This window comes from Prinia subflava, chromosome 5, assembly GCF_021018805.1.
Source record: "Prinia subflava isolate CZ2003 ecotype Zambia chromosome 5, Cam_Psub_1.2, whole genome shotgun sequence".
Lineage (NCBI taxonomy): Eukaryota > Metazoa > Chordata > Aves > Passeriformes > Cisticolidae > Prinia > Prinia subflava.
In genome coordinates, this window is record NC_086251.1 from 38,634,683 (window position 1) to 38,650,444 (window position 15,762).

Here is a 15,762-nt window from a genome sequence, read left to right on the forward strand (position 1 = left end):
GACATTGAAGGAACTACACAAGAAGCTACTGAAGTGTTACTACATTTTTATATAACTTTGGAAAGCATTTGAATCTCAGGCCTAGATTTTCAATTATTTTTTTACATGTACAGAAGTCATTGGTACTAAAGTCATAACTTCCCTCTGCTGAAAGCTTTGGATTTTTACTAATTAAAAATTATTAGTATGCTAATAATTTTACTAATTTACTAATTTACTAATTTACTAATTTACTAATTTACTAATTTAATTTACTAATTAAAAATTATTATTATTTACATTCACTAGCCTCAACTAATGAACCCAACCTATTCTAAATGCCTAGAAATACATCTATGCAAGCATTAAATGGGAAAAAACCCTCAAGACAGAAGTCTTGGATTATTGATGCACAGAGAAAATCAAATGTGGTTCTAGTACAGGAAATCTCAAATTGAGACATGGTACTGGGTTAGAATGATTCTTAACTGTTTCAAGCTAAAAAATCCCCGATGTTTGGTAGTCAAATGAACCTTTGTCTAAAAATCTTCAACACGAATAATATTCAAGACATTTTCAGATGTGTAAGCCTTAGTAGTATATTGCAAACAGATACAGATACTTTGTATTTCTTTTCTCAATAACACTTCATATTCTAAAAAGTTGCTGAAAACAAAGATTATGAAGCTTAAATTATTGTAAGGTATTTGAATTTAAAAGTGATTTCAAGTACAAAGTTTATTTATATATATAACAGTGTACAGCACAAATGAAAACTCTATTCATAAAATTATTCAAGCTGTAGTAAAAATGAGTTTTACTTAGCATGGTCACACACAGTGCACACAGTAAAGTGGAAAATGCACACTATTTTATTTTGTTCAGAATCAATCTTCTGCAGAATATAAGAATATTATGGAGGCTAGAGTCCTATATTCATCTAAATGAATGTATGTGCACACACAGATCCATAAAACGCACACACTTTATAACCAAAAGAGTATTTCAAAGACCCTCCCGTTACACCCCCCAATTTTCCACAGCCTCATCTTCAGTGAAGTTAAATTTTGCTAAACATTTGAAGTTAATACAATTTCTACCCTGTCAAACTGCCTAGAAGCTGTTAAAAACTTTTTTTAGGGCACAAATGCAACTCTTGCTTTCCTTAACAATATCACCAGAGAGTTATGGCACTGTAAATTTACATGCTGTAAATTCAGAAAAAGATGAAAAAGAAATCCCTGTACACCTTATTAATAGGACTAGAAAAACTACAGGATTGGATGTTTTGGCTTTTATGACTAATAGTGTAAAAGAAAAAAAGCCTCTAAACATTTTCATAAAACACTTTATTAGAATTATTTGAAGATGTTGCAGTAGCATGAGGATTTTTTTTTTTTAATATAATGCAGAGGAGAATGCACATTCTGATGCAAAATTAAACAACTTTTTTTATCGTGTTACCCAACACTGGTCTATACATTGTCCTACTTCAGGTCAATAAAGATATAGTGAACCAGTGTCATTTGTCTAACATTTATCATCATCCTTGTTGCATATAAAATAATTTTAAAATTTAGAAATGCTTTAGAGATCCATGGGATTCCCTTGCAGAAGTATTGCACTACATTCCACTCTTTATGTTCTGATAACAAGAATTTTAGGTAATTTTAGACAGATAGATAATTTAGATAAAATTAAAACCAAGCCTGTTTCATACCTGCAATACTGACTGCATTCCAGCTCGTACATTTTGCTCTTCAGTATCAATTTCAGATGTTTTATGCAAAGCGTCTTCATAACAGCCATTTCTTGTCCAGTTTGGATTTCTAACATGACTACAGTTCATCCCTTTTTCCTGAAAAATATTTTTTCTTAAAATTCCACATATTTTTAGACAGATATTTTGGCTTTATATTAAAAGAAAAAGGATGTAATAGGATATAATATAATACAAATAATAAACAACAGCAGACAAATGCACCTGAGACACAATGTTTCATGAGGTTTGTAGCAATTACCTTAAAGTACCTGAATAAGTAACTACTATTTTTGTCATTCTTTTATTTGTATATAATTTTTACCCAGTTGAAAGTTGACATACTGTATAATCTACACCTTGAAAACAGTTCATAAAATGATATAAAATTTTAAATTGAACTAAGCACATTAAAAAGCTACAGATAATGGATAAAATTGGTAGCTCATCCATACAGTGTTTTACCATTGATTTTCCCCAATAAATGCCCTGACACCAACGAAAACTATCAAGGAAGCCACTTCTCTGTCTACCGCCAGATTAATGCACAAAGATTAACCAGTAATATTTTACCTCTTCTCTTTCTTTTCCTTTCTCTGATGAATTATGGTCAACATTTTCATCACAATCTACAGTTGTGCACTGCATTATTTCTTCAGGTTCTTTCATAAATAAAGGTTTGTCTTCTTGTTGAATCCATTCTTGATACACCTTCACCACCTTCCTCATGGCAGCTGCTTCACATATTGGCAACAGAAATGCCTGCAAGTAGTCGAAGAAACAAAACACTGTTACAATATTTAGAAATAAGTTGGGCTCTATAATATATAAGTTCTAAGAGACAACGGAGGAAAAATATAGCTACTGTGGAATCCTAGTGTACAAACTACTGCCAAATCTAAACGTTTCCTCACTTTCTTCATATGTAAACTGAAAACATGAAAAAACCGCATATTTAAACAAGAAAACTTACCAAGAAATACTTTGAAAGAGATAAGAATCCATGTAGGCATATCTACTTAGCACTTAGCCTGCTGAAATTAAGATCCAAATACCAACCAAAATATGTAAAACTAAGGAGTAGAGGTTTCTATTACAACATCTTCTATTCAGAGGATTTGGAAAAATGGAGTTAAAGCAGCTCTAAATGACTAAGAAAAATTCAAGTGACCCACAATACTGGTAGTCATCTATCTTATTTCTGGCTAATTAAGATTTCACAAAACAGTATCTTTAAAGCAACTGACTTACTGAAAAGCTTTCAGTATTACTGTTTCCAAAAATCATGCATTTGTGTTGGTGTGATGGCTGATCAGTGCCCTCTTCAGAAGGTTTTCTGTATTGGCTATGCTGGTAACAATTAGTCACAGACCAGAAACTCCTAACATTAATCAGATTTTAACTAACTATAAATACACTTACCAAAGACCATGATGCCTAATTACATATCTAGGAGAACAGATAAACTACACTAACACACAGTTTTACAGTCATGTGCTGTGACTGTTGGAAACTAGATCCCCATGTCTTTAAGGAGGGCTCAGGTAACACAGATAGTATGTTCACTCTGGAAACACAGATTTCATAACATTATCACACTAAAAAGAATTCAGCTGTGTATTACAGGAGTAAACTGACAAGTTCAGTCATATACTTGTTCATCAAGTCTAACATTCTTCTGCAAGCCCATATACATTTTTTGTACCCTCAAGTCTAAAATGCATAAAACTTGTTCTCTACAGACCACTTTCCACCACTCAGTACCACTGAAACCTCCTCTTGACAGGAATAACTTAGTCCTAATGTTTTCAAAACATTGCAAACATCTTGTATATTAGAAATAAATTTACACTGAAAACCCCTTGACTAAATAATGATGTAAATATGATCTCATAATTGCATATGAAATCCAAATAATCTACATAAATTCACAAAATGACTTGTGAAAAGACTGAGGAAAATTGCCTTTACTTCTATTCACTGTGGAGACAGTGAAAAGTAGACCACTGATAATTTACACTCTACATTCAGTGTATCAGACTCTGTAAAGCCTTGAATGTCAGCTGAATGCAGGTAACTATGCTATGTCCTTCAGTAATGTGTCCAAGCTCTTTGATACAAGGGATGTGGATAAGCTTCGGACATTTATTTGCCTCATTCAAAAACATTTACTTCAGCCAGATAGATGAGTTTTAAAATGTTCAGCTTTCTGCTGCTTAAAGCAATTAGTGTTGTCATTTAACTAAGTATATCTTTCTTTACTATTATTCAGAAAAATCTCTTCGTCTTTTGATCTATAGCACGAGGCATAAAGAAAGTTTATCTTGTTCTATTCTCCCACATTGAACTCTAAGTTACTATTATTAAATGCTCCATATTCTGGCATATGTTCCCAGTTTAAATTTGTTTAATAGTTTCCAGTAGAGAAATACAATTCTGAGTAAGCTCAGCTACCGTTTCTGGTTGCAGTGAAGTCAGAAACAGAAGCTGCTACCTTTTATAGCCATCTGTCCTACTCTTCTGATGAACACTATCAAGGAAAGGGCATTTGGATGCTCTTAAAACAGCTCTGTAACAGCTGCAGACTCCCACAGGACACTTATGTTACTATGGTAGGCTGTGAGTTCTAATACCTACAGTGTTGATGTACGAAAAGATTAAACATTCCCATCTATAGGGAACTGTGAAGTCCAAGTTAAATGTTGCTAAACTGGTTATTAAAGATATAAAATTAGAAAAAACAGGAACTAGGTGTATTCTACTTAGAAAGCATTTCAGAATTTTAGCTTTTCAATTCTTGAAGGCAGGATGACAGAAAACACTTGTAACTTGGTATAATGTTCTGCTTAACAAGTGCTCTTGAAAGAAAACCCTGACATAATGAAAATATACAATATAATAATCAAGATTCTTACATTCTAAAGAGAATTTTTTTACCTGTCGAAAAATCTCAGTTAGAAAATTAACATTGCTTCTTTTACAAGAAAAGACTTTCCGGACAATTTCAATGTCAGTTAAATGCTCTTCATCAATACTGCAGAGGCTGGAAGAACTTGGTTCTCTCTCTGTTAGAGTACTTGTGTTAGAATGAGATTGTTCTGGTTCTGCATTTCTATCCTGCTTATCAGTACTGTCATTTTTGCTATCCTCCCTTGAAGCCATGCTAGCAGCTGCTCTCTGAAAAAAAATTTTAGAAAAAAAGTCATAGTTCATTTTTAGTACAGCATTAAATCAATAAATACAATTTAAATATAATTTAAACAGCACAAAAAATTAAAGAAAAAAACAAAAGGATTTACTGCATTTCAAGGTTTCTAATGTCTAGTTAATTAAAAACAAATCACAGAATTTGAGAAAAGAAAGCAGCATTGCAGGTCCTTTCAAAGTGACCTAATAAACATACAATTTGTTTAGAAATATTTTTTTTTAACTTTTCATTAGTTGTAGTTATTAGAGGAGAGCATACTGCTGATAGAACAATTAAACCAAAAACATGAAAACAAATACATTTTTGTGTATTTGGTTTTACCTGAATATTCTTTGGCACATTTTCACCTTCCATCCCAGGAATATGAGGTCCTGTATGAGGTTTTGGCTCAAGCCAGAAAGACACCAACCATCGAATGACAATGACACGAGCCTTAATGAAAGGTTCCTTTGTGCAATATATTGCTTCATTGGTTTCAGCATCTTTCTTAACTATTACATAGTGTGGCTTTGGTCTCATTTGTGGTATATCTGTATGAAAAAACAACATCTTAACAAGTGCAGAGAGAAAGATCTGCATAAGAAAGAAATCCTAAAACCATAACCAATACACATGAACTTTCAGAGGTATAGTTTTGTTGCATTCACCTGTTGCACCACTCATTCCAAGCTGTGCTGGAATGGATGCAACATAGAAAATGTCAAGAATTGTAAGACATCAAAACACATGAATTTTCTCCTGAAGGGAGACAACACTATTGGTCCAAAAGACAGAAACTTATTTCTGCTATGTGAAACCTTTAATTTTTTATCTGAAAGTGATCTCTATAACCTTACATTTTTGCTTGCATTGTTTTTCTATGTAAGTAAACACATTTCATTATTTTCATGTTCTTTTAAACTATGTTATACTTAATATTTGAAGATAAACTTCAGCAAGCTCACTACAATTTTTCATTGAAAACTACAAAGTTTCAAGTAGCAAAATAACTGTCAACTAGACTATGACCTATACAAAATAACTATTTCCCTATAAAATTAATATATTGCCAAATCTAATCATGGCCACAATGGGAGATATATAATTCCAAAATGCAAATGCAATAAACACAGCCTCTTCTGGCCCTGCAAAAGGTGAAAGATAAATAGAACAGAGAAATCCCACTCCAAAGCCACATGAGCTTTGCAGCTTCACCTGGGGCCCCATTTGCACTGGCTAATTTTGCTGCCAGATCACAGGCATGTAAATTTTCCTATGACTTAGCTGCGAGATGATGCTGTGACAACAGTTTCTATACTGGCTTGTGGGGAATGCAATGAGGATGCTCAGGGGCACATCAGCTGGCAGGAACTGCGGTTGGGGACTAGAACTGACAACTCCATTTTCACCATCCCCTGCTCTATACGATGGTTCAGAATTGTTTAGCTTTTATAGTTCTCTGTTGTGATAGTCATTGGTACTTCTGAATCTGCTTCAGAAGAAAACCATGACAGTACTTAATTCTATGTGGATGGAGTGAACATGTGTGGTAAAAGCACTACAAAGATGGGGGGGACACATGGATACCATTTTTAAATTGTGCATTTTTCTGTGACTTAACACCACAAAATGTCAGTTCTGGGTTTTACAATCCAAGACATGGTGCAGGATAGTTTTGCATTACCAATCATCAACCTGAAGCAGCAATGGTACATTCATGTGCAAATGACCTTTCTCTGAAAGTGGCATACTAACCAACTGTAGTCATAGTCCTATATATGCAAATACGAGATATACTCCAAAACAAAAAGAAGATGAATATTTGTTTGAGGACTGATTATGATCTGTACTGTCAGGTCATCCTGATGCTGGTGTTTCACTATCATGATTTCCATCTAGTGACAGCAAAAAAACCCCCAAGAAACTCAAACCAAAAAACCCCCACAAAATAAACAAAAATCCAAACAAAAAAAGGCAACTAACAAAAAAGAAGCATGAAAAAATGATGGTCTTATCCATATAAAGAGAGTGACAGATTGAACAGAGATGGTTATGTCAGCACTGCCTCAACTCTTCTGAGGCCTGCAGTACATGAGCAAGAGAGAAGTTCCATGGTTTTACAGGCCAACCAGAAAGCATTTCAAGGATACTAATAGTGAGAGTCAAAGAAGACATAAAAAAGTCACATTGAACAGTATAAAATTATTCCCTGACTGTATCTTCCTAAAGCAAAGTCAAGAGTTGTTTTAAAGGATCCTGCATAACTTTGCCAGTTTATGATGTTAGAATCCAAGAGGGACAAATCTGGACAGCAGTGAAGAAATAACCAACTATTGTCTAAGCAATTATATTATTACAGTCTTTTAAAGGCATCTGAAGTGAAACCAGCATATCTGCCAGAGTGCTGTAAAGATTTCTTTGTTATCATTACAAATACACAAGATCCAGCACCCACACTGAGGAGATCCATGCTGGTCTATCTCAGTGTCATTTCAAAAGCCACATACATAAGTAGTGATAAATCCATCATGATGCTGCTACACTGAGGAAAGTTTCCTGTACAAACTCCAAAGCTACATCCACACTTTTCGATGGAAGCATTACTTTTAGAGGAAAAACCCCATTGTTCTTGTGTATCATCTACCTAAGTAACAAATACACAGAATACACTTTGGCAAGTTTATTAATGGTTTATTTAATGCAAATAATAAATCCAGTACATTGTTTTCATTCTGTGGAAAGCAGCAGGTTAGAAGAAGATTAAAAATTAAGGTATCGTTAACAAGCATGTGTAACAGTACAATCTGTGAAAAAGGAAGCAAATGCCTAGTAGCACAGCACTTAAAGATGCAAAAATCAGTTCTCTCTGGTATCTACAAGCATTCAGCAGAGCACAAAGGCTGCAATACTGGCAGTATTTTCAGAAGGATTAAAAATGCAGTACACAGGTTTTTGCAGCACACTGTCTCCTTGTTTCATGATAACCTCTCGGAACATCCGTTTTCTATAATTTTTTTCAACTGCATTATGTGCTGCAGCTGCTTCTCAAATGTATCTTCCTTCCAGCTGCTTCTCAAATGTATCCTCCCAGCTGTTTCTTGTATTTTTCAAATTCTGCCCATCTTGGAAGAAGGTATCAAGGCTTCAGATGAGAACAAAGACATAAAACCAAAGTAAAACAGAGCTTGTTAGACAGACTAAAACAGCACAAGAGTAAATATTCCCTTCTCCCAACTTTCCATTTTTTTCTCTCTATTGTGTTTTGGTCTTTCCCCACCCCCTGCCCTTCCCCCTCTGGGAACCTGATGACAAAAAGGGCAGGAAGCTGAAGGTAGTGGAAGATATAACAGGATAGAAAGTGAACATGCTAACAAAACACAGTGGACACCTATAAGCTTTGACCATGCTTAATTTTTAGGACAATAAAGACAGCTGTAGAACAGCCCACTTTAGTGTTTCCCTGTAAATGAAGGAACCTATCTAAATAGCTTGGAAATGGCACAGAAAGGCACATTACTATGATGGAAGAAGCAATGTCCCTGGAATATTACTGCTGTATTTGTAGCTCTTACTAAACAACTTCTAACTCAATCTCAACAGATATTTAACAAAGACTTTACAATCAAAATAAATACTAAGGCAGGAAAAACCCCAAACCAAAACACACACACACACACACAAACCCCTCTAAACAAAACCAAACCAAAGAGAACCAAACCCCCTCAAAAAACAATCTCATGGGCTTTTGTAATGCTGTATTCCTCTTCTAAGTCTGTAATACTAAAGCCAGAATTTGAAGGAGCTACAAAACTTAGCCTTCTTGTAACTGGAATGCTTGGTGTCTGCTGCTATAGGCAATATATTTATCAGGAAAGAAGGCAAGAAATCTCAGCAAAACTCTGTATCAATGCTTACTAAAACTACTGTTCTGATTTGTACCTCATGACTTCTCCTAAATAAAACATTACATCAGTGACATGAGAACTGTTTTTGTAGCAGGCTCAGTGCCCAAGTTTGCCCTGCTTTCAGCCTCAAGGCTGTAAATACAGAACAAGTACAGGATTATTTTCAAATAGGTTGGGAAGATGCTTGCCAGAGAAGAACATCTTAGAGGAGAAAATATATTCAACTTACCAATGCTTGTGTTGTATTCACCACTGTGTTGTTCCAAAAATCCTCATTATAGTTGCTCACTGTGCACAGTTTAAGGCACTCTCAGTAATTCTGGGGATCTGTGCACACTTCTTGTTTCCCATTGTCCTCTTCTTTACTAAGGCCTTGGAAGTTTCTTGTTTACAGTTCACAGAAAAACAGAGGGCTACAGTAACATTTCTATGGAAGACTCAATCAAGATCTTCATAGAAAGAGAAAAATAGCATTTCCATATTTCTTGTTCTGGAGCATCAGGCAACAGTAGGTTTGCTTTCTCAGCACTGCTTACTGTCCCTCTTGTAGCTATTTTATCACTGAACCTCTTCAACATTTCACAATAACTGTTATTCTACTGCTACTTATGCCCTTATTTATACTGGTTCTCCTGCAGATGAGAAAGCCCACTGTTTGTCTTTCCCAAGAGAACATGGCTTTGACACAACCATCTCCCAAATCTAAATAAATGTACATGGACTGGAAGAAGCTAAGACCTTTCCAACAAACTTCCCCAACAGCCTGATTTTAGAATACAGAATTGTGTCTGAAGATCACTGCTCTGGAGCGTTCTCCTGAGATGCTGCATCAACAGGTAAGAGGAATGGTGATGTGACTATATGACTCAAGTGATGAAATGGTAACTTAAAGCCTGTGTACAAGATATTGCTTTGCAAAGAGGAGTCTGGAACTCTGTTGGCCTACAACCAACATGTGCATGGGTACATGCATACATGAGAGAACAAAATTAAGATTTGAAAACAACATTCTGGTTTAAAATGGGCTAAAAACTCAGCAAAACTCAGGTTTACTTAGAAAACACCGAACATTCCACTCTCTATAGGAAAGATACATTGTAGCACCATCAGTTTTGAAGACTGTGGTAAACCCTACCTTCCTTTCCCTACTGCAAGCTCTTGATAAAATGCAGTTGGCACAAAAACCTAACTATGCCCTGTCAGAGATGTGAGCAAACACTGTATAATCCAAACACTGTGTAATGCAACCTGTGTTTCTGTACAGATAAAACCAACACAGCCAAAGAACAGCACACTAACACCTTTTATTTCAGCAGCAGTACTTTCTCTTCAGAGTACAACTGAGATCAACAATACAGGTCACACTAAAGAAAGGTTTAACAAGCACATTTACCTCATTCATGTTAACAGAGCAAGACTGACTCTAATGCAACGGTCAGAGGCTTCCACAAACAAAGAAGTGAAAACCAGAAACAGGAATCTTAACATGTTCTATCATGACAAATACTTCTGGAGAATGCTCTTCATGGGCAACAGTATTCAAGCTAAAAACTGCTTTGCTATACTGTCTTGTTAGAGTTAGAGACCACAATTACATGTCTCAAACATTGCTAACGCCACAGAAGAGAGGAATTTGTGACAGGAAGGTGCTAATTCCAGGCCTGACAGAGGCAATATCTGGTTCGCACATCCTGGTTAACACACACCCACTGTGACAGACTTGGTGACAAGAAGCACCTGCTTATATGCATCTGGTCAAAGAAGAATCATCCCAAGTTATGGGACAGGTGGTCTCTGTGGCCACCAAAGTTCCCCCGAACACACTCTGGGGACACCTGGAACCTGGACTGTATAAAGGCAGTACTGTTGTTCAGGTGTTAGGACCTAGGGGGAGGTTAACAGAGTTTAGGAAGAATGATGTATAACTGATAGCGGAGACAAAGAACGCAGAATTTAGGGGCCATTAGAACATTTGGCAGAAGATAAGGAAGAAATTATTAAAACCATCCCAACAATTCTGCTGAAATCAGTTCCAGCTGGATAAAAAGTAATTCCATGGGGGGAGATCTGAAACCACCAACTCAACAACCTAAGAAACCCACCCATCTCAAAAGAAGAGAAAGACTGAATATGCAGACTAATTACCATAAGATAGTAACCAGTATTAATTTTTTTATATAAATTTAAATTTATATATAAAATGTATAATAAATTTTAACCAGTAGAACATGGAATATTAATTAATAAGAGAACTATGTTACTTGTAGCCAATAAGCAATAATTCCTTTGTTTCTAAAATGTATAAATACTAAAAAAAACTGAGTGTCAGCAGCAAACGTTGTGGACCCAGCACCTCTCTTAGCACAGAACTTACTAACAGATGAACAAACCAGGACCCACACCCTACCACCAAGCCCAGGGTGAAGAAGGCCCAACAAGACACTGCTGGATCCACAGGTGGTGACCAGCTTCTACTTGCACTCTCTCTCTCCTTTTCCCTCTCTCCCTCTGTCTTTTCTTTACCCGTGCAGTCAATGTGACAAAATAAAGTCAGTACTGTTGAACCAGCATTCAAAATGTTGTCACCTTATTATAGGCAGAGGCATGTTTGACTAATAAGATCATAACATCACGATAAGATAAAATGTAATGATTTTATCAGCTGTGTTAACACTTACCAAGTATAGGGTTATACAAGCTGGTCTCCTTACAGATGTTTGGGAAAATAGAAGGTAAGTAGTATTTCTTAAAATTTGAGAATAAAAATGAAAATCCCTTTTCCTGGTTTTCCTTGTTCTTCCATTCTAAACTCTTAACCTTAAAACAAGAATTTGGACAAAGTAAATATCTACAAGTAGAAAAAACAGTTAACTGATGAAATGTCCTCTTTTAAGTTATTTCTGTGAAACAAAATCATATATATTTTAATAAACAGTTTTAGAAAGATGAAACAGAAACTAGCTGGGAAATGTCAATGAAACAAAGACTGTTCTCTTCCAAAATATTGTTTCAAAATGAACTTAAACACATAAAATACTGAAACCAACAGAAATACATTTGCTTTTGCAGTCATCTTGCCAAGTCAGGGAGTATGCCCAAACTGACTGTTTTTAATGAAACTTTTGGTATATTTCAAAATGTTTTATAAAAAAAGAATAAATACCCATGCCATTCCAAATATTTCTTTGACAACTTATTTTAAGACATTTGACTAACAAGCATCCATATGGTCACTGTAATAGCTACCTGGATTCATTTGTGCAATTGGCAACATGAAACAAACAAATTTCAACCACAAGCAGCAGAAGATAAAACTTTGAAGTTGAGTTACAAGTACAGATGTACTTTCATGGATCATGAGTGCTAAGCATTCCCCTTTACAAAATGTGCTCCTACATGACAAGTGGTACCAAGCATGGTAAATTCTCCTCAAGAAATACAACGTGCATTGTTGAGAACCCATCTGCCTGCAGAGCTAGGTCACCTGCCAAGCCTATAATAAACAGTATAAAGGAAGACTCCACTCTTTTTTTTCCTTTCCCCTCTACTTCTCCATTTCTTACTCAAAGGCCATTGTTCAATTATGATCCATTTTCAGGGCAATGGGTGTGTAGAGTGGAATATATATGCATATATTTCACCCCCCAACATAACTCAAAGGATTACCTGACACATATAATTTAGTGACACAAAGCTCTTTGGCAGAACTTAGTACCAAAGAACCTTGCAATTATCAGTGGCCTCTAAAGGGACTTCAGCACTCACATAGCAAACAAGCTCTATGACATCTGTCTCAAGGACCTATCTGAATTTAAATATAATACTACCAATTTATTACAGAAAAGGCAGTTGTCTTCAAAAATATAAGGGCTATTTTTCTTCTAAGTAAATAACCAGTATTAAGCTTACCCTACAGATCACAAGTAAGAAGACCTCTATTCAAAGTGGGAAATGCTGAAAGCAATAAAATGAGGCTGGAAATTTTTCTAGCATGGCAAGTTCACAGAGAAAGATGGATAAAGGTAAGCCTGAAACATTTAACATATATCATATTTGCACACTATCCGTCTTCTCTAGGAAAACCTACATAAGTGTGAAGAAAAACTTAGAGGTACCCAACTGGGTTCTGCAGGACAAGTCTGACCCAGAAGGCAGCACCCAGCAACACCTACCATGTCAAGCAGCACATGACAGCACAGTAGGCTCAGAAGCAGCATGTGCTAATTAGCCAGCAAATCAATTACAGAATATGTAACGGCTGAGCCACAGTTTTTGACAGAAGCTGCTGCTATGCCCCACACTGGCTGAGATCACGGAATTGTCAAACTTCAAAGGGAAGAACATTGTGTGGGTCCAAGTTGCACACTGGGGACTAAATACTCATTCAACTCTTCCTTTTCTGCATACAGTTGATCCACTGGTTGAAGACAACAGGACAGGGAAGGGGAGATGAAAATGAGAAGGGAGCTGAAATCAGCATTGCTAGAAGTGACTGACAAGTCTTGTTTTGTCTCCATGTCACAATCTGATAGAAGATCCTGTGGTAACAGATCCAGGGATCTTCATACAGAAGACATGGGAACATTTTTCTAGAAGAATTTGCTTTTTACAAAAAAGGGAATGGCAAGGAGGAATTCTTTAAAACATTTTTATATGCATTTGCAGTGCTATAAGTAAAAAACTCACTATAAAGAACAAAGAGGTCTTTATAGTTTCATACTCGTTTGCTTGAAAACTATAGATCATACCTGAATTACCATGTATTTCAAAAGTGCTTCTAAAAAATAGCTTGTTAAATCTTCTTGTCCTTTATCTCCTGATTGCGGAGGAACAAGTGGAGTGATTTCTTCTATAGTCACTTGAGCTATTTAAAGAAAAATAGAAGTACATCCAACATTTAGACCATTTCTTCTCATGAGTAAACATCTACAAAGTTATGAAAGTAGAAAAGCAATGCAGCAAGCAGAGACAGTTACAAGTAAAACACTCTGACACCCGTAGAGAAATGAAAATCAGGAAATTTAAACTTACAAACCACCACAGAACTAATTTCTTACACATACAAAAAGCATGGCATACAACAAGTAGGTTTTCTCTATGTACTTTTGTACCTGCCAAACCCGAATATTTTCAATTTTCTTTTGGAATTTATGCCAAAGTGTAATACTTATGGTACACAAATGCCAAATTCTTATTTATATCTTTCACCATTTTCCCATTTAGCAGTTGATCAGTTACGTTTCCTTTAAGTTTTACTATCTGTATCCTTCTTTGCCTCGACAGTGAAGCCAGCTCAGAGTTGATTTTTCTCCTATTCCTGTAGTTAGATGTTCATATGTCAGTCTTTGCACTCTGAATTTCAAAAGATAATGCCAGCAGAGGGCTTAAGTAGGTAGAAAAATTTTATGTGCAGAGCTATCCTGCTATGAAATTTGTCTGCTGTGTTTCAGCAAATTTAATTACTAGTCATAGAGACACTGCTTTTCTCTACAAGCAGTAAAATACTCAAATACTAAGAGAAGATGGAAAGAAGACAAAGAACAACATAGAAGGGAAAAAGTGTTCAACTTTTTATTCCCATTTATGTGAATGCAGTTTGCACTTGCACTTGTAAGACCTCAAATTTGCAATGTACAAGATCTGACTCTTTTCAAAGATTCCAAGTTGCAAGAATACCACAGATTTAATTGCCTTGTCATATACAGACACATTTGTGCTTACACATTGGCCTAACAACCACTCATCCTCTTGAAGGCCACACCAGAAACAGCTTTGCACAGCCTGCTCCCTGGAGCACGAACAAAGCCAGTGCAAGTGCTCGACACAAGCAAAATTCACCTGTGCAAGTTTGCAGTAGATGCAGGATCCTCTTGAGGTTCTTAAGAATTACACACAATTGGTCAGTTTATTTTCACCACTATGCGTTAAGCTACAATAACCTACTTGGAAGGGAAAGTCCCAACAACCACAAAAAACAACTCATTGTGAAAACAACAAAAAAGACAGAAATTGCTACAGAAAGAAGACCTGACAAACTGCTAAGAAGCTAATCACAGTTCCATTATCTCCCTGGGTACATACGCATGTCAGTTACTTCAACTTGCCTTGTCTGTGACAAGATTTGAATCATGTTCAGAATTGAGTAATATTACTGCATTACTTACTTTCTTGGACATTAAGGGGAGGGTTAATGAGATTATCTAATGTTCGGGGGCCATATTCAGACTGTGGTGATGAAAATCCAGGAATCAAGCAAGAAAACATCCATAATTGTTCTTTACTACAGTTATTTTGAAGTGCTTGCAGCCACAAAAGAAAGAGACGCACACCCTCTCGACGTATCTTAAAGGAAAAAAACATGGAATAAATTATCTTGTGCCAGAACAAACAAAAGCATTTCCATTTGTCCTGGAGAGAGAAGGAGAAAGGGAGTGATAAAAAAAAATATGAGGACAGAGAGTATGACTCCCAGCAATCAGCAGAGCCAAACTAACACATCTGCTGCTCCTGCTGAAATGCAAGGGTGAGCCTGGCACCCTCACTGCTGTTTACCTCAAAGAATCTCTCACAAGGGTTTCTCTGAAAGAAGAGGAAGAAAATCAACACGTCCAATCACTTGCTCAACTGTAGCATTGCAAGATGCCAGATATATTTTTCAGAAAATACAAAGACCAACATAAAATTTCTAAATGTTATCACTAATTATAACAACACAGAGAGGGAACCTTCTGTATCAGAAGGGCCAATTCCACCTTCTTCCATTTCTTCAAAAAAGCCAATAGAGTCCTAGAGCACTCCCTTCCTAGGTCTCATACTGGAGAATTTCAGTACCAGAGAAGCCTGCAGGTGGTTTTCAGAGAAGTGGTACAGCTGTTTTAAAATAAACCATTTAAATTACTCTACCCACCGGCAGGTCTCCCTGGCACAGATAA

At 36.0% G+C, this 15,762-nt stretch overlaps 1 protein-coding gene across 9 annotated transcripts in view; it reads right to left on the reverse strand.

Moving 5' to 3' along the window:
- The window catches only part of RALGAPA1 (Ral GTPase activating protein catalytic subunit alpha 1), a 132,307-nt gene that overhangs the window by 102,057 nt on the left and 14,488 nt on the right, over positions 1-15,762 (reverse strand). For all 9 annotated transcript variants that reach the window (XM_063398918.1, XM_063398917.1, XM_063398916.1 and 6 more), the window contains exons 6-12: positions 14,995-15,172; positions 13,579-13,694; positions 11,509-11,647; positions 5,268-5,476; positions 4,676-4,915; positions 2,312-2,500; positions 1,700-1,837 (exon numbers count right to left, since the gene is read on the reverse strand). In XM_063398918.1, the coding sequence (XP_063254988.1) occupies positions 1,700-1,837; positions 2,312-2,500; positions 4,676-4,915; positions 5,268-5,476; positions 11,509-11,647; positions 13,579-13,694; positions 14,995-15,172 (1,209 nt within the window). The remainder of the gene's footprint in view (positions 1-1,699; positions 1,838-2,311; positions 2,501-4,675; positions 4,916-5,267; positions 5,477-11,508; positions 11,648-13,578; positions 13,695-14,994; positions 15,173-15,762) is intronic.